Here is a 26,507-nt window from a genome sequence, read left to right as displayed (position 1 = left end):
ATTATTTGATGCAATCTGAACATACAATCAAATAAAAATGAATTCTATTTAAAGGAGAAAGTATTATTATCATCATGTCACAAAAAAAAAAAAAAAGAAAAAAAAACATGTTTAAGGTGTAATTGCACTAAATGTAGTCTAAAAATAATACTTGAGGTAATTGCACTAAAAAGTATAGTTTCCATACTGACATTCCTGCAAATATTTTTCATTGATCAGATTTTGGATGATAGAAAAGAAGAAATCTGAAATCTGGTTTGATTTTATTACAAGAAATATAGGTGCTAAATTAGATCCTTTCTACTGTAAGCATCATTAATGAGAGGGTTGCTCCAAAAATAATGCCTTCACTCTTTATTATGTTGGCCCACAACATCAGTAGCAGACATCGGTGATAGGGTTATAAAGGTTGAATCTTTCCACCATTATTTTGTTACATTTTGTTGCTTGTGACATGTGGCAGCAAAGGGGCAGTCTGACATGGGAGTATGAAACAAAGGTGTGTAACTGACTTCCCCCATGTGAAAAAATTGCACCCATTGCCATTCATCAGTGTTTTCTGAATGTTTGTGGAGACCAGCCAGTGGATGTGAGCACAGTGAGACAGTGGGTGGTGCATTTCAGCAGTGATGACAGTGATGTGAAAGATAAGCCATGTTCTGGATGGCCGTGCACACACAGGTGAAGAGCATCTTGAGCAGCTCATCTATAGAAATCTACAGATTATGATCAGAGAGCCGTACGGACCTGAATATCAGCTTCAAAATGTTAGAAACATGGTGGCAACATTAGAATGCTGCAAAGTTTGTGCCAGCTGGGCCCAACAAATACTCACAGAAGCAAAAAGTGTATTGTTGTCACAGTGACAAGATGTGGTGTCACCACTATCAGCCAGTCAAAACAGTAGTCAACAGTATGCCTATGTATGGATTCCCCACTGAATGAAAAGTTCAAGATGCACTTTGCCCTCAGCATGGAAAGTGATCTCCACTGTCTTGAGATAGGAATGGGATGATCCTTCTGGATTTCCTCGAAACTGGAGAAGCCATTAACCCTGATTGCTGCACTGCAGTACTGACCAAGCTGAATGTTTGTACTTCCAGAGAAGAAGAAAGCCTTCCTCTTGCAACACACTAATGCCAGACCCCATTTTGAAGACACTGGAGCACATTGCCAATCTTGTCTGAACTATCCTACCACACACATTATATATTCCAGATGCAGTGCATTTTTAGCTTGCATCTTCTCGAGCTGAAGAAACATGGACTGCATGGGCAACATTTTCCTAGCAACAACACTATCATAGCAGCTCTGTAACAGTGGATCTGCTGGTGCAGTTTTTTGCTAGTGTGGCATGCAGTCTCTTGTTCATTGCTGGAGAAAATTCATAGGTAATGGTGGTGACTATGTTTAAAAATACTATTTTGTATCTGAGAATTTGCTCTATCAACTAGTGTTACTGTGCTCTTTATATCTCTTGTAGTTTTCATGGAAACAGATAGGAGGCATTACTTTTGGAGGAATCTATGTAAGACCAGAAGTGTTGGATGTTACTTTACGTTACTATTTTGCACTGGTATTTTTTGTATCATCTTTGTATTTAAGAATGTTGCTTTGACTGATCCATAACAATTGGAATACAAAGAACTTGTGTTGTATATTGAGTGTATGTAAATACAGATGGTTTTGCTCCCCACAAAACAGGTCTGTAGGGGGCTGCGGTTGTTTTCTTATTTTTATAATGGAAATACTACAGGTCATCTGCTGTACTTCTCACCTATGCTTATTATAAGTGTTATTATTACGGTGTAGCAAAATCATAATTCTAGTACATTCTATTTGAGAATATATTCAGCTTTGTTTACAAAGTTGTTAATATGTCAGCACTTACTTGAATAGTATCCAGGTACTTTTAGCCAATATAGATGTTGTTCATTTGTACTTGTATAGTGTCAGCAGTTGATTTTTTGCTTTTTGAACTGTTTTAAAAGACTGTTGAATATTCTTGATTTTTTAAATATAATTTATCTTCCCAGTAAAACATGATTGATGTTGTTCTATAGATGCAGGTGGGCATACATTTACAGTAAATACAATGGATTTCTTCTCTTTTCAGAAGCATTGTATGCTTCCTCTGTACCCTGTCAGAAGCAGAAAAGTTTAACTTCAAACGTGAGCCTTGACAAAATTGGCCTTTTTTGCAATTCACAAAGAGGAGACATGCAGAATGTCACTGTGAATTCTGAAGAACTGATTTAATAGTATATCACTCTCTGCTTTGTGATCATTTCATATATTTTCTACAATTTAGTTAAAGCAGCTTCCATTCTGGCAAGATAATCTATCTTGCTGGGAAATATTCCTTTATTTAGACGTAGAACAGATGGGGAGCATACAGGAGGTGCATTAGAGATGGTTTATCTTCACAAGATACTAAATGCATCTCAGGCTTAACTGAAAGTTAATTGAATTGCACTGCAGCTCATTTTGATTTTGACACTTTTCTTCTCTGTGATAATTTTCCTTACTGACGTTCTGCTGTAAGAAAGTTGTCATTTTTAAGCTGTTCTTTGTCTTCTGGTTCAGCTAATTTGTAATCATTTATAAATTAGTAATACACATTCTTCTTTTAGGTTTTTACTGGAATTTTTGCAGCAGAAATGGTTCTCAAGATAATTGCCATGGATCCTTTTTATTATTTCCAAGTTGGCTGGAATATTTTCGATAGTTTTATAGTTACCCTTAGTTTGGTGGAGCTTTTCCTGGCAAATGTGGATGGATTATCTGTTTTACGATCGTTCAGATTGGTAAATAAATTAATGATTAAATGATATCTGCTAGTGCATGTGTAGTAAATTTTAATTGTACGTATGCAAATAGAATTGTAGCATTTGTACGCTAATATATTAGTAATATTACATTAATACTGTTTTTTTCTGAAGTGTCACAGGATCTCAGCAAACAGGTTTTACAAAATTATTTACCATTGAATAGCATATGCCATTTTATGGTTCAGAAGCAGCAGTGTTTTTCAAGGAAAAGAGGCGTAATATTACTGTAATTGTATTAATGTGGATGGGCAACAGTACAGTGTGCATATAATTTACTGTATATTGAGAGAGAATGTAAATAAACATTTGTAGTCTTGTTTGATGCCACATCTGAAAGTTACCAAAAAAGTAACTTTTCATTTAAAATGTAGGATTTATAAATTTCATAAATTACTTAATCTTTGAAGGATCAATCTTTTCCCCCTTCAGAAAAATGAATGCTTTATTATAATATTTTTCTATAGTATTTTTGTAACTACTTCAAATAATGTCTCTATTTTCATTTTTCAGCTTCGAGTTTTTAAACTGGCAAAATCTTGGCCAACTCTAAATATGCTGATTAAGATTATTGGCAACTCCGTGGGGGCTTTGGGCAATTTGACCCTGGTGCTGGCCATCATTGTGTTCATTTTTGCTGTGGTTGGGATGCAGCTGTTTGGGAAATACTACAAGGAATGTGTCTGCAAGATCTCTAGCGACTGCGAACTTCCACGCTGGCACATGCATGACTTTTTCCACTCTTTCTTGATTGTATTCCGAGTGCTGTGTGGAGAATGGATAGAAACGATGTGGGACTGCATGGAGGTTGCAGGGCAGCCTATGTGCCTCACTGTCTTCATGATGGTCATGGTGATTGGAAACCTAGTGGTATGTAGCCAAAATAAATCAAGAATTCATGTAGAGAAAGAATGATAATGAAACAAGTAATGAAACAGTTTTGTAGCATTAAATGTGTTATTTAAACATGGTTTTTTTTACGATTTTGAGTGCTGAGAATATGGATCTGCATGTTATATTTCTGATCCTAAGAAAAATCCTCAAAATGGAGGATGGATCTCTCAGAGTAAAATTCAGGGGATATGAGTGAGAAGGAGAAGCATCAAGTGTTCAGGGCTTTGTGGACTAATCTGGTTACTTAGAGCAGCTTAGGCACCACAAATATTCACCTTGGATAGGAGTTTGCTATTGGCAGAAGCAGACAGGAGGGCATTTTCTTCCTAACCGGTGGAGGCATCGCTTGAAATTACACATAGCCAGTTGTTTTCTTTTTCTTTCTTTTTTTTTTTTCTCCCCTGCTCTTTCCTGTCCAAAAGACTGCTTTAAAATTCTTTTACATTGAAGTTTAATCCATTTTGAACCCTGTTTGCTTCTGACTTTTTACACAGTGGGGACAAGGAGATTTGAGTAGGAAGGCAGTAGTATTTCTTAAAAAAACAAATTCAAATACTTCACATTTTCTTTCACCTCTATTAATTTTTTGCTTCCCAATTCTTAAGTGCTTTTTACAAACATTTTAAAATCAGTACCTTCTTTCTCTCTGAAAGAGGAAAGCATCAGATCAGTTTGTACATTGCCATGTATAAATTTGTCTTTTAAAACATGATTTATATTTATTAAATCACTAGTGTTTGAAACCTTAACCACTCAGCCTTCTACTCTGCTTTTCTCACTGCCCACTGAGTCTTCCTATGAAATTCTACATCTTTTCTTTAGGTAATTGACAGCAGCAAAAGAGGTTTCAAATTAGCCATCTTGATTTCATTCGTTAGCAGTAAAATTTCTAATAGGAATAAGCTAAATAGTTTCAAATCAGTCATGCTACTCGTGGAACAGCCACTTACTCCAGGATTATCTGCAAATCTATTGTCTTATAATGGAGAGAATGGGGGAATGAGTTGTCAAGCAACATATCCTCCTCAAATAGTTTTCTATGCTATAGTTTCTTCTATACTAGAAGAGAGAACTTTGTGTAATGAAGTATCCATCTCTATAATTTTTTTCACAGCATTCACTGCATTTTGATTTTATACCATAGCTCTAGCAGAATTTCTTCTAGAGATTGTGAATAGACAATCTCTACTGTTTATTTGGCGATCTGTTATGCAGTTGTCTTCCTGTATTCCCAACAACATAGTTTTACTCTGTCTTCAGAGCTGCCTAGAAGATCTTGGTCTGAAGACCTTAAGAGCTACTACTCTACAGGTTAATTGGATACTGCTCTATCTAATACCTTTTGAGTCTTGGTGAACCTTGGACTTACATAACTGAGATTTATTCTGTCTTGCAGTGGGAAGATGATGAAAGCTAAGAAAGAATTGAGGGAAGGGCTGCTTTATTTGTCTTAAGTCACATATAGCAAAATATTTGTGTGGATTTGTACCAGCCTTTAAGAAAACCATTTCTGCACAGATCAACTGTGCATTGCTGCAGAGTGCTTCCCTATGCTAGAGAAGTAAATGTTTTGGATCAGTTCAGTCAGTGCCAAATACATTCATTTCTGACCTTAATACCCTTTCACAAACATAAGCAGAAGGAGAACTTAGAAATTTTTGTAGTTTGTATTTCTATATGACTATTGTCAAAAAGAAACTGCATTGCGTGTCGGGCAGGTGTTGTGCTTACATTATATTTACATTTTATTTACTGTTTAACTTCCAGAATCACATAGTGGAGAACATGAAATCTAAGTTATTTATAGTAGGTGATAGAAGAAACATATGAATTAAATTAAAAAAAACAAAACAGGTGTATTTTCTTTGTTTTCAGGTATTGAACCTTTTTCTGGCTTTGCTGCTGAGTTCATTTAGTTCAGACAGCCTTTCTCCTACTGAGGATGATAATGAAATGAATAATTTACAGATAGCTGTTGCAAGAATTCAGAAGGGAATAGATTATGTGAAGGAAAAAGTAGGTGAATATATTCAGAAATCTTGCTGGAGGAAACAAGTGGCTGCAAATGAAAGAACAGCAACAGATCAATTGAATGATGAAAGACACCATTGCATTTCCAACTGTACCATTGCTGAAATAAAGATAGATACAACTTACCACAAAAATGAGAATGGAACAGCCAGTGTTGTAGGAAACAGTGACTATCCATTGTTCATAAACAACCCAAGCCTTACTGTTACAGTACCGATAGCTGTTGGAGAATCTGACTTTGAACATCTGAATACAGAAGAGTTTAGTAGTGACTCAGATTTGGAGGAAAGCAAGGAGGTAAGATTTAAATGACTTTCATTTTGTATGAATGAGTTTTGTGATCTTCTGTCATAAAACACTTGTTTTTTCTTATGGTAGTACTTCCTTGTTACAAATAGAAAATGATTACAGTTTCAGATTGCTGGACTGGACTGAGAAGGAATTGTGAATTGAGAAATGTGGAGCTAAAGGCAAAATTATTTGAAGACATATGAAACCATAATAAAAGAGTTTTGAAAAGTAGTCTTTTCCAAAATTTTCAGGTGGATAGACAAATTAATATTGAACTTCATTGTTATTATATCGAATAATATTTTTAATGTAAGAATAAATGTTAAATATTATATAATAAGAATAAAAGGACAAAAGACATTGGTTTAGAATATGAGCATAATGTTTCCATGAAGTAAGGATGAAAGTAAACTGCTGTTAAAAAAATAATTAACAGACATCTTTAAAAAGAAAAGAAAAGAATATTAATGCTATTTGCATCTGATTTCTAAAGCCCGCTGAATTCAGCTTTGTACAGGATAAGCTAAGAAGGTACTAACTCAAGCTAATTATAGCAGTAACAGTTTTCCAGTTCTAAATTTACATTATGGGGGATAGCCAGGAGAACAATGGTAGTATTATAAGGTGAAAATGATGTATTAAAAGGAAGAGGAACAAATACAACTACTAATGAAAATATTTAATTTTTGTTGGTGGGAATTTTGCAGCAGCAACTTCAAAGACATCTGCTTTACCTTAAACTGGGGCAGCTTTAGGGCTGTCGCTGCTGATGCAGACATCCCTACTCCAGTCTAGATTGCTGTGTCTGGATTGTTTTGTTTTTGAAGTTTTGGGTGTTTTTATTTTTTTCTTGGTTTGTGTGTTTGTTTTAAGTTGGCATTGAATTTGCCCTTATTCGTTCCAACTCATTTTAGAAATGAGTTTGTTGCAGCGAAGTCTAATTAAATTTAATTTAAAAGGTGTAATAAAGTGACTCTTAAGGTGTTTCTTTTGTTGTAGAACAATGAGTAACTTTATTGCATTTGTCAGGAAAAAAGCTATTGAAATAGTGAACGCCTGATTTTGTCCACCTGCTTTTTGGAGATTCTGTTTCTCTATGTGCTATGTTGACCTCTCAGCTGAGAAGACCTTAAGTTAACAAGAGACCTCTTAAAAACGAACATATATTCATAACTTGTTTTATGGTATTAATTTTGCATTGTAGGGAAGCTATAATGTCTGTGAAACAGCTGCTACATCTTCTACTTACAGTTAATCAAAATGAAGGATGCTGGCCTTTGTATGTTTCAGTATATCCTGGTTTTGGGGAAGGAATGTCTGATGAATTGAGGAGTTCTTCTTCTGCTCTGACAACTGTTAAATCTACATCTTATATGTAAATTATGCATAAGCTGAAGGCACCCGGATCTTAACTGTTCTGTATTTAAGAACTGATTAACAAAGTCTATTGCAGTTCATAACGCACCATAAATCCTTAGACTATTGATGATATTATTTACCTAGAAGTTCTCATGTTTGACTGAATAGAATTGAATTCTGTTTTGTTTTCTTTTGTCACATGGCGTCTTTTTGAAAGTATATCCTAGATGCACATTTGGCATGTAGTAAAGATTAGAAATAGCTTTTCTTTACATTTCAGGCCAAAGTTCAACCTATGAGCCACAGCTATTCTGCTAATTTTATCTTATTCAGTATGCCCTTGGACTTTCCTGAAGCTCTAAGCAACAGTAATAAATGTTATGTTTTGAAAACGTGTAATATGTCTGGAAAGCACATGTTTAAATGAGTATCAATCCATACTTCTACTGTTTCCAGAACTCAAACAACCCAAAGGGTACTATGTTTTAACTTCATTGCGTACCATTTTTCTCACAGGAGTAAAATCAAGCTGGATCAGTCAAGAATGCAGCTCTGGTGCTTTTTAACCAGGCAGAGCAACGTGTCAGCACGTTTACACAGGTTATCTAAAAGAATCATACATATATACGATCACTTTTGAGATTGACTGGCCTGCATGCTACTCAGTTGCAATATATTTTTCCCCATCCATTGCAATGTAGTGGAAACATGCACAGCCACTGAGTCCCATGACTCGCATCACAGCATGGTTGGGGGGAGCCCCAACATGTTCCTCTGTCCTCGTTACATCTTTGGTATTTTCTGTAATACTTCTGTTGCATAAGCTGCATGCTTTGTAGGCTTTAATTATTGTTAACTGAATTGTTGTCAAGACTATTCAAGGTCTGAAATGATTAGCAGCCTGTGGGTTTAAGAAAATCGAAAGATAATCTTCATTTGTGATTTTGTTGTAGTATCCCATGTTCTCTCTCGTGTATTCTTTTGTGCTGTATTATAAATTAGAAGTGTTTCAGGTCTCACTTTTGTGCCTTGGGCTTGCAAGCTGTTCAGAGAGATGGAATGGGAAATTATATTCCTAACAGTTTTTCTAGCCATTTTAGAAAGGGTGCTTAAATGGGAAAGGAGTAACCATTAGTGTGGCATTCTACTGGTGCTACATATGGAGTGATGATTCAGATTGGATGGATATTGTTTATGTGACCCTGCTCTGGTTTCAAGCTCCTTCTGCCATGAATTTGGACAGGCGTAGAACAGCATGTGAAATAGCAAACCAAGGACTTAGGATATTTTAATTGAAAATTCCTGAATTTTTATTTGAAGCTCATGTCACCTTATTATTACTTTATGTTAGCAATACTTTGATTCTTATTTGTTATTTTTTTTTTCTCCTGTTTTTTTTTTTTTTTTTTTTTTTAAAGGCATGCACATTGATTTAATTTTTCCTCAAGTTATAAATGTGGAGAGTATATTGGTATTCTAAAGAAAAAAAAGTTCACATTGAGAAAACTCTCAGTGTAGTAATTTTTGGGCCTTACTTAGAAATGTTTATTTTTAATCTGTATAAATAAAAAGACCCCTTCAAAAGGGTTTTTACTGGTTGTAATTATGTTAAATTTACATACTGAGGGAACAGTCAGGCTAGATGGAATAATGAGGTATTCTCTGCTGAAAATAGAATGGGTTAAGCAAGGAAATACACCATTTGTGGAGTGAAGGTGGTGTAACAGGTTTCTAAGAGTTTCTGTTGCATTTTTACATAGTAATATTTATTACACACAGAAATACAGAATGGCCTGAGTTGGAAGGGACCTCCAGGATCATGAATCTCCAACCCCCCTGCCGTGGGCAGGGCCACCAACTTCCTCATTTAATATGTGACCAGGTTGCCCAGGGCCTCATCCAATCCTCTTGAGAGGGCTGTTACCAACAATTGTCTTTTACTTTTAACTAGTAGAATTTGTGAACTTTTTGCTCATTCTTTTGTCTTCCTTCTTTTAAGCAACACTAGTAATTTATTTTCTCATTTCTCTCTTTTAGGCTCTTATTTGTTTTTTCATTTATATGTTACAGTTTTTTTTTTTCCTTTTATTTCTGTCATTAACAGCTGTGTTAATGGTACATTTGCTCTTTGCTTTAACATTAGAGAACTATATTGGATTTTCTCTTACTATCTGAATATTAAAAATTGAACTGTTTATAAGTTGATGTGCAGTAGGTTGCACCATGTGAATGATCAGTGAGCTAATTATTATTTGGTCTCGTGGAGTTTTTTTGTAAATCTGCAATTTTCCATGCTTTCATTTGTTATATTTTAGATGATGCTCACTACAAATTTATGCTTTATTAATTACCTCAAGCAATCAAAAGTGGCTTCAGCGGGATAATTTAATGCAAATATTATTGTATTTGTGCCATTATACCTTCAGTTCCCTAAAAGAAAGGAAGAAAAATACTGAGTTCCAGATTTTGACCTTATACCACTACAGTAGGTTTTTTTATTTGGAAGTAAATGTATTCAAAATCTGAGTAACTTTTCACTGCCAACAGTAATAGTTCCATCTTAAAAAGAAAAAAAAAAGTATTAATGAGGGAAATATTATATTAATGAGCAAAAATGTTTTAGCTTCTGATTTGCAAGCCTAATCACCTAACCAACTTTTGAGTACATTGTTAATCCATTCAATCCAGTGTTTAGTGTATAACCAGTGAGGCCCTCTTAGCTTAGTTTGGTGTACTCTGAACAGCAGCTAAATGTTCTCAAAGATGAAGTACAAACTATCTCTCCTAAGACTCCTCCCACTGGAGTAGTTCACAAAATCTGTTAGATCTATGCAAATTGTGCATAGCAAAGAAACTAACCATGTCAAATTTAGTCAAAACAAGAAAGTTTTCTGTACATATTTCTTTTTTTTTTTTTTACTGCCAGTTTTGGTGGTGGTGATATTGTTTGATATGAGTAAAAATGTTTGTATGTCACATAAAGAAGGCAGCTGGAGTTTGATTAAACCTGTTACTCTTCAAGGCCAGGATTATATCTTAGAAAAAGGAGTGAACCAGGCCAGCTATCTTTTATATTAGAATAGTTCATAGAGTTTTCGGTTTTTCCCTAGAGTCAAAAATATTTTTGTTTTAAGCTAAAAAATTAAAATACTCTGTAATTCTGATTATTCTACCATGTAATTAATGAAATACCAAACTTCTTGTTCTAACCACATTGCGCCAGAGGAGATTTAGATTAGACACAAGGAAAAACTTTTAAGGAGTGGTCAGGCACTGGAACGGCCTGCTCAGGGAGATGGTGGTGTTGCCCTCCCTGGTGGTATTTAAGAGGCGTCTGAATGAGGTGCTACGAGATGGTAGCTACTATGATTTAGTAGCTTAGTGGGTAGTAATGGTGATAGGAAGATGGTTGGACTAGATGATCTTGTAGGTTTTTTCCGACCTTGTGACTCTATGATTCTTTTCAGTTTCTTTTATTTTTACAGTTGTTCTTCCACTGCTGTTTGTAACACCTAAAAAATCTGTATTCTTTCACTTAAATTCATATAATCAGTTTAGAAGGATATATTAATTAGCTCACAGTTCAGATGTCCCAGAGCACTGAATGTTTTTTGTAATTTCTACAAGCAGTATGACACAAAACTTCCTTACTGTTTAAAAAGATATGAAGATGTAATTATTTTTGTGTTTTATAATTCAGTTCATAAATTCAGTTTTTTTCACCACTACTGCAGCATTTTGTAAAATATTAGCTATGTCATGGAATGATGAAAGCGGAATATTAATAAAATAATGCACTTATAATGCTCTTTTCAGATTCAGTAGGATTAGTGACTGGAAAAAGATTTGCTGTGAATATTTGTATTTTAAAATTAATGCTTCTAAAAATGAATAGAGATGTTTACATGAAATGTGAATAACTTTGGAGTTCTATTTCAGACAATTTTTAAAATAGCTGCAAAGTAGGAAATATTATCAAATTATTTTTAATAAAAGTTAATACAGAACACTGAATTAGTTTCTCTTATTAAATAGTCTCTACCTTCTTTCACAACCGTGTGTATATAAAAAGTAGACGTTTCCTTCATTAAAAGTTTTGTTCTCGCTCATTTTAAAAATGAGGTGTAAGTAGTTCAACTTGTCTGCTATTATATTTTAAATACCTATTAATTGTGTAAGTCTAGCAAATTCATGAAAATGATGTAAATTGTACAAAATTCAGGCTGTTTTACAAAATGTGCTTACATCATTCCCTACAGACATTTACTTTTGTTTCAGTGAATCTGTGTCTGACATTATGTACTTTTCATAATGAGATCATAAAATGTCAGAGAATGCCGTGACAAAAACTACTTAGACTTAGTTTGGTACTCATACCTAAATCAAACGTACAGGACACCACGTTCTTCATTTAAAATCTCCAGACTATAGACTGAGTGCAAGGTACATGGATATTACACAATAAAAAATAAAATTGAGCTCATGCTTTTATTAGCATTTGTTTTAGTACTATTGCAATTATTTAAAAATATATAACCTTTTCTTTCAAGGTGTTAACTGTACAGGTATGCGTACCAGAGTAACAGGTAGTTTCGGAATGCACAATGTAATACATATGTGCATTGACAAAAAAAAAAAGACTGCATAAATGCATATTAATGCCAGTTGAAATGTATTGGTCATACTTTTTCCTATTCAGAACTTTTGAGTACATTTGGAAAACACATAAAAGTGTTCGTGTTGTAGTAATAGCTATATGTTAAGATAGGACATGCGTAATTCATTTTACAAATGTGTTAGGGAAATGTTCAAATTCATGTTCAAATTTGAAACAGGATTTTGTATTAATCTTGGATTTTACTTAAGCATTTTCCAATCTACATAACAATCATTAGGTTAAAACAGAAATAATGTAAATGTATTAATATTTATTAATCAACGATAACCACATTTTATTGTAAATTTGTCACATGCCAGAAGTAGTTAACTTGCACTATCAAGAACTTTGCTGTCAAGGTTGAGGAGACTGCTATGATGAAAGCAGTTACCAACATATATTATCTAAAGCATACAGTATAATTCATATTGATTTAAAATGTAGAGATATAGATAGAATATAGAATATAGAAAGAAAATAGTGGACCAAAAAAAAAAAAAAAGAAATATGTATTTAAAAATCTGCTTGTTTGTAGTTACTTTTGAGGAATTCTAACATTGTATTATAATTCCAGAATTTCTGGAATTCAGTGAAATACTGCATAATACTACTATCTGGTGGTAGAAAGGAGATGATTTATGCACATTTCAACAGCATTGACTGCTATATGTGGATGTTTGTGTGACAAGTGTTGTTCTAATTGTTACCGATACGGTGTGTTGCATGCTTAATATTAATTTCACTTCCAAAAATATAAATAATATTTAAATATAACTGCTACTATGGACTTTTATTTTCAGAAGATAAATCTTTCCAGCTCATCTGAAGGAAGTACAGTTAATTTGGCTCTGTTTGGAGAAGAAAAAGCTGAGACTGAACCAGAAAAAGCAGCAGAGCTACAGACATGTTTTACAGAAGGTATGAAAATGAAATTTGGAGTTAGCAATTGCATTTGAGTTGTTGAAAACAAGCATTTGCAGTTCAGGGATGCTTTTTTGCCAGTGCAGCTTCAGATCCTGATTTAAATCTTAGAATGTGATTAATTTTGCCTTTCATAGGGGCAAAAAAAGGGGAGCTACTGAAAAGAAGTGGACAGACTTTTAGCAGGATCTGTGGTGATAGAACAAGGAGAAATCATTTCAAACTTAAAGGGGGGAAACTTAAGGTTGGGTATAAGGAAAAGTATTTTACAATGAGGATGGTGAGAAATTGGAACAGGTTGCACAAAGGTATGATAGTTGCTCCATCCCTGAAGACTTTCAAGGCAAGGCTGGACCAGGCTCTGAGCAACTTGATCTAAATGTGCATGTCCCTGTTCATTGCAGGGGAGTTGGAGATGATGACATTTAAAGGTCCCTTCTAACTCTAAAGGATTCTATGATTCAAAAAATTATAATGGCTTGTTGTATTGTTAGGCTGTATACAGAAGTTTAAATGCTGTAGATGCAATATGGAAAGCAGAAGAGGAATAATCTGGTGGAACCTTAGAAAAACTTGCTACAGGATAGTAGAACACAACTGGTTTGAAACATTCATTGTCTTCATGATTCTTCTCAGCAGTGGTACTCTGGTAAGTAGAACATACACCCATAGAAATAGTGTCTATAAGGAATGTTTTATCAAAGATAAATATGTTCTAAACATATGTTAAAACATATTTATGTTCACTAAGGAAAAACTGAGAGTTGATTAAAAAGAGAGCTTGGAACTAAATTCCCAGAATATTTTCCCAGTGCATATAAAATCATTAAAATTCTGTTGTCAAATAATCTTCTGCAGGTCAGTCATGATGAATACAAGATGATACATGTGTGAAAGGGTGCTTAGCAAGAAGATTACACTTAAAATCTTGTTGAGGAAATTAGAACAATAACTGGAACAGTTATTCAGCTAAATAATTAAATTTAGCTGAATAACTAAATCAAGCTAAAATTGTCTTCAAAAGCTGTACAAATACTGATTTGTTTTTGTTCTCTTATTTGTATTTATCTTGTATTTATTATCATCAGGAGACCACCTTCTCTTTGAGCCAAAGCGGGCTTATCAGAGTGACAGGTTGTAATTCCGTGTTGACTATTAATCACATTTTTAAAAAACTTGTGTGGCAACTTTACTCATTATATTGTAATCTCATTATCAGGAGACAATAAAATCTAAAACTTATACACGTAGTCGCTGCTTATGCTGGCTTTTCAAGGTAAAAAACAAAAAGTTTAAAAAGCAAATTTTTTTTGCCTTTTTTTCATCAGTTCTTATGGCTTCTTAGTTTCCAAAGCCCTATTAATATCTGACTTACATGCAACCCGTTTTTTACAGGCTTTTGAAGATATATATATTGAACAGCGCAAGACTATCAAGGTCATACTGGACTATGCTGATAAAATCTTCACTTATATCTTTATTCTGGAAATGGTGCTAAAATGGGTGGCTTATGGTTTTCAAACTTACTTCACTAATGCCTGGTGCTGGCTGGACTTCCTGATTGTTGATGTAGGTACTATAGTCTCTGAGTAACCTAATCTGGTGTATAGCCTGGTCATTTCATGCAACTCCAATTTGATGTGTGAAAAATACAAATTGAGTTAAAAATAAGAGAATGATATAGTGAATGAGTTTCCATTGTAATTATGTAATAAGTAACTAAATACTACTTCATTTATATGTTATTGTTAACTCCATCTCTTTAGTTTCTGTCTTACTGTTTTGGGTCCCAGTCAGTGATTGAGGTGTATTATCTGAAAGGATTTCAGTCTTCTGTATTCAGTAACAGAGCAAGGAGGAAACAAACACAGAAGGGAGATGGAGCATGTAGGGTTGGAGTAGGACAGGTGATTCTGGGCTTAATGACTTACTGGTGAAGCACTGTGAAGATCAGAATGTCATGAAGATATTAAAAGAACGGGAGGGCAAAGAGGCAACAATTAAAGAGAAGGTTTGAGGAAAACAGAGAGTAATGATGGCCAAATGCATCACTTCAAAAAGTTGTGAATCGGCATTCCTCATTTGGAGTAGTACAGTACTAACTACTGTTTACTAGGTTACAAGGCTAATTTATTTTTGTTTAAATTATTTTGAATTTTACAGACAACTTTATATTCCCTTCCCCCTCCCCTCCCCTCCCCATCCCCCCCAATATCCAGATCAAATTTATCTTCCTTCTAGGCATTACATTTTTATTGTGAGGATACTTAAAAACAAACAAACAAAAAAACTGTTTTTTTCTTCTAGGTCTCCTTAGTTAGCTTAGTAGCTAATGCTCTCGGTTTCTCAGAACTTGGTGCAATTAAATCTCTCCGAACATTAAGGGCTTTGAGACCTCTAAGAGCTTTGTCACGCTTCGAAGGAATGAGGGTAAGAAAAAAAGAGACCAATGTGCAAAACAATTTCATAAAAATGTACCTAATAAACTATTAAATCACTGAGAAACACTGAACTGCATGTGCAGTAGCAAGGCAAGCACTAGTGTATGACTCTTATGTTTTTCCTTTTTTTTATATGCATTATTTCAATATATTTTGATGTTTTACTCTACATCTTTTATTTTGGGAAAAAAAGGCAACTCAACTTGATCACTGCTATTTAGGTATAAATGTAAGCATATAGTTTCTAAAGTTTTTTTCTATGTTTGTTCACTAGGTGGTTGTGAATGCTCTTACTGGAGCAATCCCATCCATAATGAATGTGCTTCTGGTTTGTCTTACATTCTGGCTAATTTTCAGTATCATGGGAGTAAATCTGTTTGCTGGCAAGTTCTTTCACTGTGTTAACACCACAACTGGACTTCAATTCAAACCAGAAGAAGTTGATAACAAAACTATGTGTGAAAATCGTAGGAGCACTGCATCAGATGTTCGATGGAAAAATGTGAAAGTAAACTTCGATAATGTTGGAGCTGGTTATCTTTCTCTGCTTCAAGTAGTAAGTGTATGAATTTTGATAAATTTTTCCAGCTTAAAGTTGTGTAGCAGTAGCATTTAATTCCATAATTTTCAGTGTTATTTTACAATATATACATAAGGTATTTTGTTCTATGAAGCTATTTAATATTGATTATGGTAACAATCTCATAGATTCTACAGATGTTTTGGAAGAAGACAAATATCTGATATCTTCCAAATAAACATAAGGTTTCTTTGCATCCAGCTACTCATTTTCCAATTCTGTAGAAATAAAAAAATGTAAAAATGCAATCTCTCCTCCGCTCCCCTTCTCCAAAAAAAAAAAAAAACCAAAACAAAAAAAACTGGGATTTATTAAATTATTTGCTTGATCCATTAAGGTGTTAGGGCATGTTGATGCAGATTTTTAGCATTATACTCAGATACACTGTAGGGCTTATTCAAATAATAATAGTGGGTATCTCCATGTCAATTACACATTTCACTATTGATATGGAAATAAAGAGATGAAAGAAAAAGATTTTAAATTCATTTTTTCTTTTCTGTTCCTTTTCTTTCTGTTATTCCTGATAGTTGCATTCCAGCTGCAGCACATATAAATTGGAGGCAGTAGGACAGAAACTTGCATTCTTAATCAGGTTCACTTGACATACTGCTTCTGGGAAAACATTTGTGTTCATAAGCACTTGGCCATTATTCTGTCTTTCAAACTCTCCAGCTGGTAGTGGGTAGTTAGTGTTATGCAAGTAAGCTGGCAGCTCATTGCTCAAGGGAGAAGTAGTAGTTATTTCTAAATGGCACTAAGTAATTGCATAATTTAAGAAGATTTCTTGAGACTACTTTCTGGACTTTCTTTTAGAATTACTTACATATTATGTCTGAAAATATCAACCAGTGGTGGCATTCTCCAGTTTCTGTTGTAAGAAATTTCTGAGAGCTGAGAACTTTGTTGTAAACTGCAGTCTTTCTTGAATGCTCAGATATTTCTTTCAACTCACTCCACATAGAATTTACATGAATTTTCATGAAGATTATAATTTGTTCAGCACTTATCTTAAGAAGGAATATTCCACAGTAAATTAATTTTTTGAATAGTTCATTTCTTACCACCATCCCTTAACGCTTACTGCTACTTTTTTGTACAAGTATATTGCAAAAAGGTTTTGTAGTTCAGACTGTTTAAAATATTTGATTTTTTTTCTTATTTGAAGCTTTGATGGAAACTGATAAACTTTGTTTTTAGGCGACATTTAAAGGATGGATGGAAATCATGTATGCTGCTGTTGACTCTAGGGATGTAAGTGCAATGTAAAATTTACCAATTTTAAGCAAATCAGATTGTTTCTTGAATAGTAATTCAAATAAAGTAACATACTAAAAAAACAACATAAAATCTTGATTTTTTTCTTTATAGGTCTAAAGTTAGACCTCTTAAATATTTTATTAGTTATTATTATTAGTTAATTTCTACAGAAATTAAATGCATGTACTTTTAGTAGGTAAAATATACATGGAAGTATTAATACATATATAAATTGAGTAATGTAACTAGTGAAATTTAGTTTTGTATGGATGTTTATAACTGAGGTTGTATAGAGTGGATTTTTCCTGTTCTCAAAAATAAAAAAAGCTACCTGCAGTTGCTAATTCAAAGACACACTCCCATCATCTGAAAAAATAAAATGGCAGAACTTTGCCTGATTTAATGCAGGGATTTGTTTGCATCTTTTGTCTCTCTAGCTCCTTTTTGTATAAAATCTACAGCAAGTGAATTACTTTTGAGGTTTGCATACTTCTTTCAAATTTAGTAAGCTATTTAATAAGCTATACATGATCTTAGAGATAAATTGCAAATATTTGCATGCAATAAAAGATGTTGAATAAATTTAGATGATCAAAGATTGAACAAGTCTAAGGTGTTCTCCAAAAATAACCGTTTCACAACCCCCATTCTCCTTTGTTGCTGTCTGGCTAAACACAGCTTCCGTTTCTTCTTTTAGTATTCTATAATTTTTTTTTTTACTATTGTTGTTGATGTATTTATGTTTTTCTGTGTTACATAGGTAGGGAAACAGCCCATGTATGAGGAAAACCTATACATGTATCTTTACTTTGTTGCCTTTATCATCTTTGGATCCTTTTTCACGCTAAACTTGTTCATTGGTGTCATCATAGATAACTTCAACCAACAAAAAAAGAAGATAAGTATCAACATGTTTCATTTTCCTCATACTTCATTGCCTTTAAGTGTTATGCAGATCTATACAAATATCCTGGAACTATTGCTCAGTACTGGAAAATAAAGAGTGCTGGTTAACTGTCTTGAGTTGTTAATAAGTTTGCAAGAGAGAGAAAATTATTGATGTGTGAAAATGTATCTTGGTTGTTTTATTTGTTTTGTTTCGTGGGGGACACTTTTTCCCTCAGCTGAAATGGTTTCTTTTATTCAAATGAGCATTCAAAAATTTCACAGGATTAAAATAGATTAAAATGCATCCTATGATGGCAAGTTAAATTCTATTTGCTATCTAAACTCTGAATGTTTTCTATGGGTAGGCTCATTTTTCTGTATATGAATGGAGCAGAATTGTGCTGGGGTCTTGTTTACAAAAAAAAAAAAAAAAAAAAAGTGCCACTAAATAATCTAAATAATAGCAAAGTGGAACATAATTTCTTAGAATCAGAGAGTCATTTCATAGACTCACTTGCAATTTCAGGTGATTTGTCAAATTTCATTCACTGTACTAAAATAAAGATACTGCTAGACATATTGCATTGGAAAATTCCAGTGTTTCCATATATATCCTAGGCAGAAATCTACAAACTCTTCTTTTCATCTCTTAATCTCTTGAGGCCCTCTGTTAGGCTAAGTCTAATCCTGACAATAAATTTGTGAGATAATCATGGCTGAATAGATCCAGTGGAATGTTTTCTGTCAAGTTATAAAAAAAAAAAAAAAAGAGTAAAGCTTTGATGAAATCTAAAATATGAAGAAATGTGTGATGACTGTATTTATATTCTCACTTGAGTTTTGAGATGAGTTAACTTTTTGTCTCTTTCACAATACTTTTCTCTTCCCATAAGTAATTGTATAAAATTATTCACGCTGAGTTGTAAGGAAATACCTGCTTCTTAGGAGCTTTGGTGTTGCTTTTTTTATTTTTCCTCATAGTTGCACAGGAACTATTTTATTCTGAATTCTCTTCTATTTTGATTCAGTTTTTCATTTCTATCTTCAGTCCTTCAGAAGGAAAGAGAGATTGGCCTATACCACAGAGGTCACCTGGCATGGCTTGTGATATCCACCCCATTGAGTCAGACCATTATTTTTTATCTACCAGTACACGTTTGTTTTTCCAAGATTATCTTTGTGGGAAAGAAAAGTACCTACCACCTGAAACTGGAGTTTGTAGCTTCATATGTTGCTTCATCAGATCCTTTGAGTCTTTTGTGTTCTCATCCAAATATTATAAACAGTTTGTAATTATAAAACTGATGCTATCTTTATCCTTCAGTAAGTTTCTTCCCCCACACAGGCACCTGGAATAACATCAGAGGATGGCAGGGCTTAAGAGGAAGTTGAGTCTGTTTCTTCTGATCTTGGGACAGTAAGACTTAGGAAGTTTTATATATGCTGTTGATATTTCTATCAGTCTCTATGTTCTGGGGTTATCACGCCCAGTAAAGAGATGGTTGTAAATTGGCAGATGCTGGCTACTGTAGTCATTATGGCACAAAAAGGCAGGGAAATGTTCATAAGGTTTCTTTCTGGCAGTGTTGTATCTTTGTACATCCTTTGAACTTCTGTCACCAAAATAGTTGAACAGGCTGGGGAAAGTTCTGTCTGCATGCTGCTCTTCAGTTTAATAGAGCAAATTAGCAACCATTACTGGCTTGTCTTTTGTATTTATAGAGGCACCTTTGCTCATAGCAATGCATTGACCATGCAGTGTGTGGCTAACCAGCAATACTCTTGTCTTTTCTCTGCCTTCACATCGCAATGAGCTGTTTGTTTTGGGCAGTGTTGTTGAGATATGGGAGAGACCTTATGTTAGAATATACTTTCTCTGTGTAGTTAAACTATGTGGATTTCTTTGGTCCCTGTGTACATCCCACTAGCTGTCAAATTGTTAACCATTAAAGTCTTCAACTATAATGTTGAATAATGTTTATTCTGCTTTGAGTCAGTTATTCTCCCAGTGGATGGCACAGTGAGACGGCGATGTTAACTCTTGCTTGGTATTACATCACATGTCAGTAAGAGAGCAGAAGTAGTCCTCAATTCAATGCCAGTTCCTTTCTAGTTTTTATTTTTATTTTTTAATTCCTGTTGAGTAAAATCTGCTGATAGATTTTCATTACTCTTCCATCATAATCAACAAATCCACTTTTTGTTTTAGTTCCAGGATCCATGGTCTCTAATGGCTGAATTATACTTGAATGTGTGGTTTATGAAGAGAACGTACTATAAAAAATCTGTTTTGATTTCTCATCTTCATGTCTGCATGTAGCCATAGTTGAAAGGCTCAAACACATCTTCACATTATTACTTGATCAATATGATCAACACTGTTTTTTACAAAGTCACAGATTCATCTGAGACTGAAATTTATTTCCAAATGCTTTGACATCTTGAATGCCTTACGTAAAACCAAATGCATGAAAGTCACTTGTCAAAAATACGATTTTGCTAAATATTTTCATGTGTATTACACATAACAATCTAAATATTATTTTACTTGAATTGCTTACCTTAAATTCAGACAAGAAAACTTAAAGAGTATACCAGTGCTTATTGATGCTCTCTGCACAGTGTAGGGAATAATCGAACAGTAGATACTCACTATGGAAGTAGTTCTACTGCAGGAGCAAGTATTTGAACTGAGATACCTGTACACCCATGGTAAACATACATCCTGAAAAATAAGTAATGTCAGTAATCTCTTTTTTTCCACACACGTTCTTTCTGATGACCTATCAGTTCTGAATGACTATTTCTACTTTTGAAACTTATTTCTGGTTCATTGTTTTACAGTGTGGAGTTTAATGTTATCTATAGAATATGTATTTCTACAAGTTTTTTCATTCATATTTAACTGAATTATCTTTGTGTCTGAATTCTTTTTAATAACAGAAGTCCTTTTTCTTTTTACTTCAATTCCTTAATTTATTTTGTGAGATACTTTAATAATCTTTGATATGATTATTGTATTTTGGTTTTATAGGAATGTATTATGAGAATGAATGCATAGTTCATAAAAATTATGTTCTGTAATACTGTGTATTAATGGAATGTAAGCCTTGGCTTACATTATGGTTTTTATTACATATTGGTTTTTATTTTTCTTATTTTACCTAGGAGGTCAGGACATTTTTATGACAGAAGAACAAAAGAAATACTACAATGCAATGAAGAAGTTAGGTTCCAAGAAACCACAAAAACCTATACCTAGGCCAGCGGTAAGAATATATGCTATTCTTCTGTCATGTACATTGGGTAACAGCAGTACGTTAACTATCAAAAGTCTCCTTTAACTCTAAAATGGTCTAGGCCTAATTGAAATTCTCCATTCTAAATTGAAATTTTTTCATATTTTCATCCTTTAGGAAAACACTCTCATAATTGGTTTGCCTGGGGAAATACAGAATCAGAGGATCTTAAGAAGTAGAAATGTTTTGGGTTTTGAGGGGGAAACAGAAATCTAGAAAAGTGACTAAAGAGTGCTTTTAGGTTTTTGAGTATATTTTGAGTAAGAAAGAAAAAGGAAAAAAAAGAATGTTCATTACATACAAGCTACTATCACGTTTTTCTTTTTTCTCCCCTCAGAATAAATTGCAAGGTTTGGTGTTTGATATTGTAACAAAACAAGCATTTGACATCGGCATTATGGTCCTCATCTGTCTTAACATGGTCACCATGATGATAGAAACAGATGACCAGAGTGAACTTATGCAAAATATTTTATACTGGATTAACTTTGTCTTTGTTGTCCTTTTCACTGGAGAATGTGTCTTAAAACTGTTCTCACTCCGTTACTATTACTTCACTGTTGGCTGGAATATCTTTGATTTTGTGGTTGTTATCCTTTCAATAGTAGGTAAGAAATTCTTACGTTTCAAATGAATTGTAGTAATATATATATTAAATGCTTTGAAAAGTTTTATACATTAAAGGAATATTTAATTATCGTTGCTCCTGATTTTTTAGGAAATGAGAGGCATACTTCAGAGTAGTACCTTCTCAGTAATTCTGTATCAGTCATAATACTCATTTTTTCTAACAGTACTGGGAAAAAAAGCTCAAATTACAAATAGCAGATAAAATCTATCGACTCTTCGTCCAATTACATTTTCCAGAAATTGCATAGATTTGTTCTTTGTTCATAATCTGTATTGTAGTTTATGTACTGTTATGTTACTCTTCTAATTTTATTTTTATGTTTCACAGGTATGTTTTTAGCTAATGTGATTGAAAAGTATTTTGTGTCCCCTACTTTGTTCCGAGTCATCCGACTTGCCAGAATAGGTCGCATCCTGCGTCTCATTAAAGGCGCAAAGGGAATCCGCACTCTGCTTTTTGCTCTGATGATGTCTCTTCCTGCTTTGTTCAACATTGGCCTGCTGCTCTTCTTGGTCATGTTTATCTATGCGATATTTGGCATGTCCAACTTTGCCTACGTTAAGAGGGAAGCTGGAATTGATGACATGTTCAACTTTGAAACATTTGGCAACAGCATGATCTGCCTATTTCAAATTACCACATCTGCTGGCTGGGATGGCTTGTTAGCCCCAATTCTTAACAGTGGGGAGCCGGACTGTGACCCTCATAAAGATCACCCAGGGAGCTCTGTTAAAGGTGACTGTGGTAATCCTTCGGTTGGGATTTTCTTCTTTGTCAGCTACATCATCATATCCTTTCTGGTGGTGGTGAACATGTACATTGCTGTCATTCTGGAGAATTTTGGTGTTGCTACTGAAGAAAGTGCTGAACCCTTGGGTGAGGATGACTTCGAGATGTTCTATGAGGTATGGGAAAAATACGATCCAGATGCAACACAGTTCATAGAATACAGCAAACTATCTGATTTTGCAGCTTCTCTGGATCCTCCTCTTAATATACCAAAACCCAACAAGGTCCAGCTGATTGCAATGGATCTGCCCATGGTAAGCGGAGACAGAATTCACTGCCTTGACATCTTGTTTGCTTTCACAAAGCGTGTGTTAGGGGACAGTGATGAGATGGATGCCCTCAGAGTACAGATGGAAGATCGTTTCATGGCAGCCAATCCTTCTAAAGTCTCCTATGAACCAATCACAACCACATTAAAACGGAAACAGGAGGAAGTGTCTGCTACCATTATTCAGCGTGCCTATAGATGTTATCTTTTAAGACGATCAATAAAGAAACTTTCATATATGTATCGCAAAGATGGGGTTGATATACTTAGCAAAAATTATATGCTTTTTGGTAAGCTAAATGAAAACTCAGCTTCAGAAAAAACAGATATGACTGCATCCACCACATATCCACCTTCCTATGACAGTATAACAAAACAAGAAAAGGAAAAATATGAAGATGACAAATCAGAAAAAGAAGACAAACGGAAAGACAGAAAAGGAAATAAAAAGTAGAAGACACAAAGAAGTGGGCAGTGGTGGCTGTTTAAAGCCTCAGAAGATGAAATTTTTATCAATAACACTTCTGTTGAAGGATTATGCCAAAATGACAAGTTTTTACTTATTTACCAAGTGCTATTGTCAGTGCCTGTACCAAGATAATGACTTGTGGTAGCAACCCTGTATGTATCAGGGAAACAAGCATTCCAGAAAAATAGTTTTTATTACCAGCTGGCACTAATAGAGAGGAGACATAAAGTTTTTACTTGGACTATGTGGACTCTTAATGGAGTGCAAAATTACCAGTTCTAGTAAGTTTGTGAATATGTGTATCCACTGTGTGCATTTTATCTATCGTGTATGTGTATCTTTTCCTTTGGTGGTCTCATTTGCTGTAATTCACATTCTATTACTTGTAATTGTACTCTGTTGAGGAAGAGGATAAATGCTCAATCAGAGGAAGACAGTGTCATGAGTTAGTTAATGACAGTGTCATAATGTGAACATAGTCCTCTTCAAGCCACCGCTTCTAAAAGCAGAAAAAAGAGTCCAGATTCTTGGACCTTAGAATCTACATCAAATCAACAGCAAATGATAAAGAATAATGTAATAATGTTAGAAAAATAATCTACCAGAAAACAAAACAGGAGAAGAATCACTTTCACAGAAAGGAGGTTAGTAATTTGTTCTCTTGATTTTACTATATTTGTTTAATATTTTCTATTAATTCTTCATTTTTCACATAGTCCTATTCAGTGAATGATTTAAATGCATCATGCTACAGAAAATTTCTTATTTGATGAATGCAGAACTAGTAAAAAAGAGTTAGTTTACTTTCAGGGTCCAAGATTACTCTTAGTTTATGAGTGTTTAAAATGGGATTTTATCATGGAGTAGCTATAAACACCAAATTTTTGCCTACAGGGAATCATTGGGGGGAAAAAAGTGGTAGCTTATTTTACTTAGTTAAGAAAAGAATGTAGACCTTCTAACAACTTTCATACTTCATTCCAATGTTAGTCTCTACAAATTTCATTTCACATATGTAAATCCTATTTAATACAGTAATCAAAGCTACATGTATAAAATGATAGCAAAATACCTATTGGAACAAACATTGCCTTAGTTTGTACATTAGGCTGAAATTAGCATACTTCGAGAAGCTGATCATGTTGAAGATATAAACTAAGTACATTGAAGGTAACTTTGAGCCTCATAGGACTTTAATCAGGTTTCCACTTTATGAAATGCAGTCTTCCATAGAAGGCTGAGATGACCAAATGATGTACTTGAATCAGCTTTGTTCTGCGCTGTAGTTTAGATGACTTTTTTCACATCAAAGCTTATAGAACTCATGTAGGTAAAATTGTTCTGTTACTTAGTCACTTGTTTTACACAGTGGTACCTGTTTGAACAAAGAGACAATGACCTAAGTACTATATTAATTGCATTAAATATGTACCCTCATAAGTGTGGCTTTTAATATTTCAGTAAATTATATGATATATTCTGTAATACTCTAAATAATTGGGAAGCTTTAACTGATGCATGCTTGCTGCTATTATTCTACAGCTATTAAAGTCTAAGGTGGAAAGACATGTGAGTGTTAGAAAGAAAAAAACTATTCAGCAAGACCATCATTCCTCACAACAGTAAGCAATAGTTTGCTGCTATTATAGATTTTATTTTGAGTTTATTAATATTATGCTGTGAATAAAAAGACAATAGAAGATTAATATACTGCTTAACTTGCTTAAAATGTGAGGCTATAAAATATATATATATATATAGATCTATTTGTGTTATTTTGCAAATAAATTTATTTTATAATATTTTATACATATTAGAAGATAATACAAATATCTTTATGTTAATCATTTTTATTACTTTCTATCTGTAACAGTTTTTTGGGTTTTTTTGGAGGGGAACATAAGATACAATATGAATTGGCAATTGCAATTCTCTGCTAATTATATGAAAACAGATTTTAGTAAGTGGTAGTTTTCAAAGAAATGGACAGCATAGATCTTTTTCTGATCAGTTGATAGTTCCTTGTACGTGATGCAAGATGGAAGTTTTCTTTTAAAATCATACTCTTGTCTATCAATTTTCAGGTTAATTTTTGTCATATAAACCTTGTTTTTCTGTCATGTTATTCACACTGCCTGCTTGTCCTGTGGATTTGTCCTGCAGTAGTAGTGCTTTAAATATAATTTGCTATTCAAAATCTTTCTTCATAAGAATGAATAGTGAACTTGTGTAATGGGCAGTGGAATACCTTTCAATTCTTACAAAAGAAACTATAGATGGGCTTTTGCTTTTACAGAAACTGGTTTCTGTACTGGTAAATTGCATGCAGGATGTTGTTTTACCAAAAATAACTACATTGCTAACAACCCAGAAGAATAAAGATAACCTTTTTATGTATTTGTTTTAGTCTTTGTGGTTTTTATTGTAGGAGATTAATACAGTTTAACAAGTAATTGTTAAAGTTAAGGGTGAACAACTTCAGTGATGAAGCAATATGTTCTGAACATCTATATTACATGTTATTTGATGACTTGTATCAGTATAAACTTGTCACCATCCAGGTAAACTGAAATGTCTATATTGTCCTGCACAGAAAAGTTTTTATTTTTTTAATTTATTTATTATTATTATTATTATTTTTAATTCAGGAAAGAATTCCATTGCAACTATGTGAGTTTTGTCAGATTTTTACGAGTTTTCTAGGAAGAGCTCCAGTGGTGTCCTGGCAGCCAAATTTTGGATGTCTCAAAGATACTGCTGATCAGTGGATCTGTAGGATGTTGTTCACCCTGAGGTTGGAGTGTTCTGTCATAGGAATAACCCCAGAAGGTAATAAGAGTGCCTTTAATCCCAATCCACCTCAAGAAACCCAGTGCTTCCTAAGAGAATAGAGAAGGACCT

At 33.8% G+C, this 26,507-nt stretch overlaps 1 protein-coding gene across 12 annotated transcripts in view; it reads left to right on the top strand.

The window, feature by feature from the left end:
* The window catches only part of LOC116232900 (sodium channel protein type 2 subunit alpha-like), a 364,152-nt gene extending 340,561 nt beyond the window's left edge, over positions 1-23,591 (top strand). For all 12 annotated transcript variants that reach the window (XM_090143920.1, XM_090143925.1, XM_090143915.1 and 9 more), the window contains 13 exons: positions 2,634-2,807; positions 3,342-3,698; positions 5,598-6,050; positions 12,861-12,978; positions 13,476-13,630; positions 14,377-14,550; positions 15,289-15,411; positions 15,697-15,978; positions 17,203-17,256; positions 18,023-18,160; positions 21,315-21,419; positions 21,787-22,057; positions 22,408-23,591. In XM_090143920.1, coding sequence (XP_090000046.1) covers positions 2,634-2,807; positions 3,342-3,698; positions 5,598-6,050; positions 12,861-12,978; positions 13,476-13,630; positions 14,377-14,550; positions 15,289-15,411; positions 15,697-15,978; positions 17,203-17,256; positions 18,023-18,160; positions 21,315-21,419; positions 21,787-22,057; positions 22,408-23,591 — 3,588 coding nt within the window. The remainder of the gene's footprint in view (positions 1-2,633; positions 2,808-3,341; positions 3,699-5,597; positions 6,051-12,860; positions 12,979-13,475; positions 13,631-14,376; positions 14,551-15,288; positions 15,412-15,696; positions 15,979-17,202; positions 17,257-18,022; positions 18,161-21,314; positions 21,420-21,786; positions 22,058-22,407) is intronic.
* The last annotated feature ends 2,916 nt before the right edge of the window (positions 23,592-26,507 follow it).

Source organism: Phasianus colchicus, chromosome 7 (genome assembly GCF_987193195.1).
Source record: "Phasianus colchicus chromosome 7, bPhaCol1.hap1.1, whole genome shotgun sequence".
In the NCBI taxonomy this organism is placed as follows: Eukaryota; Metazoa; Chordata; class Aves; order Galliformes; family Phasianidae; genus Phasianus; species Phasianus colchicus.
Note: the sequence above shows the minus strand (reverse complement) of the source record. Positions and strands in the feature narration are given on the sequence as shown.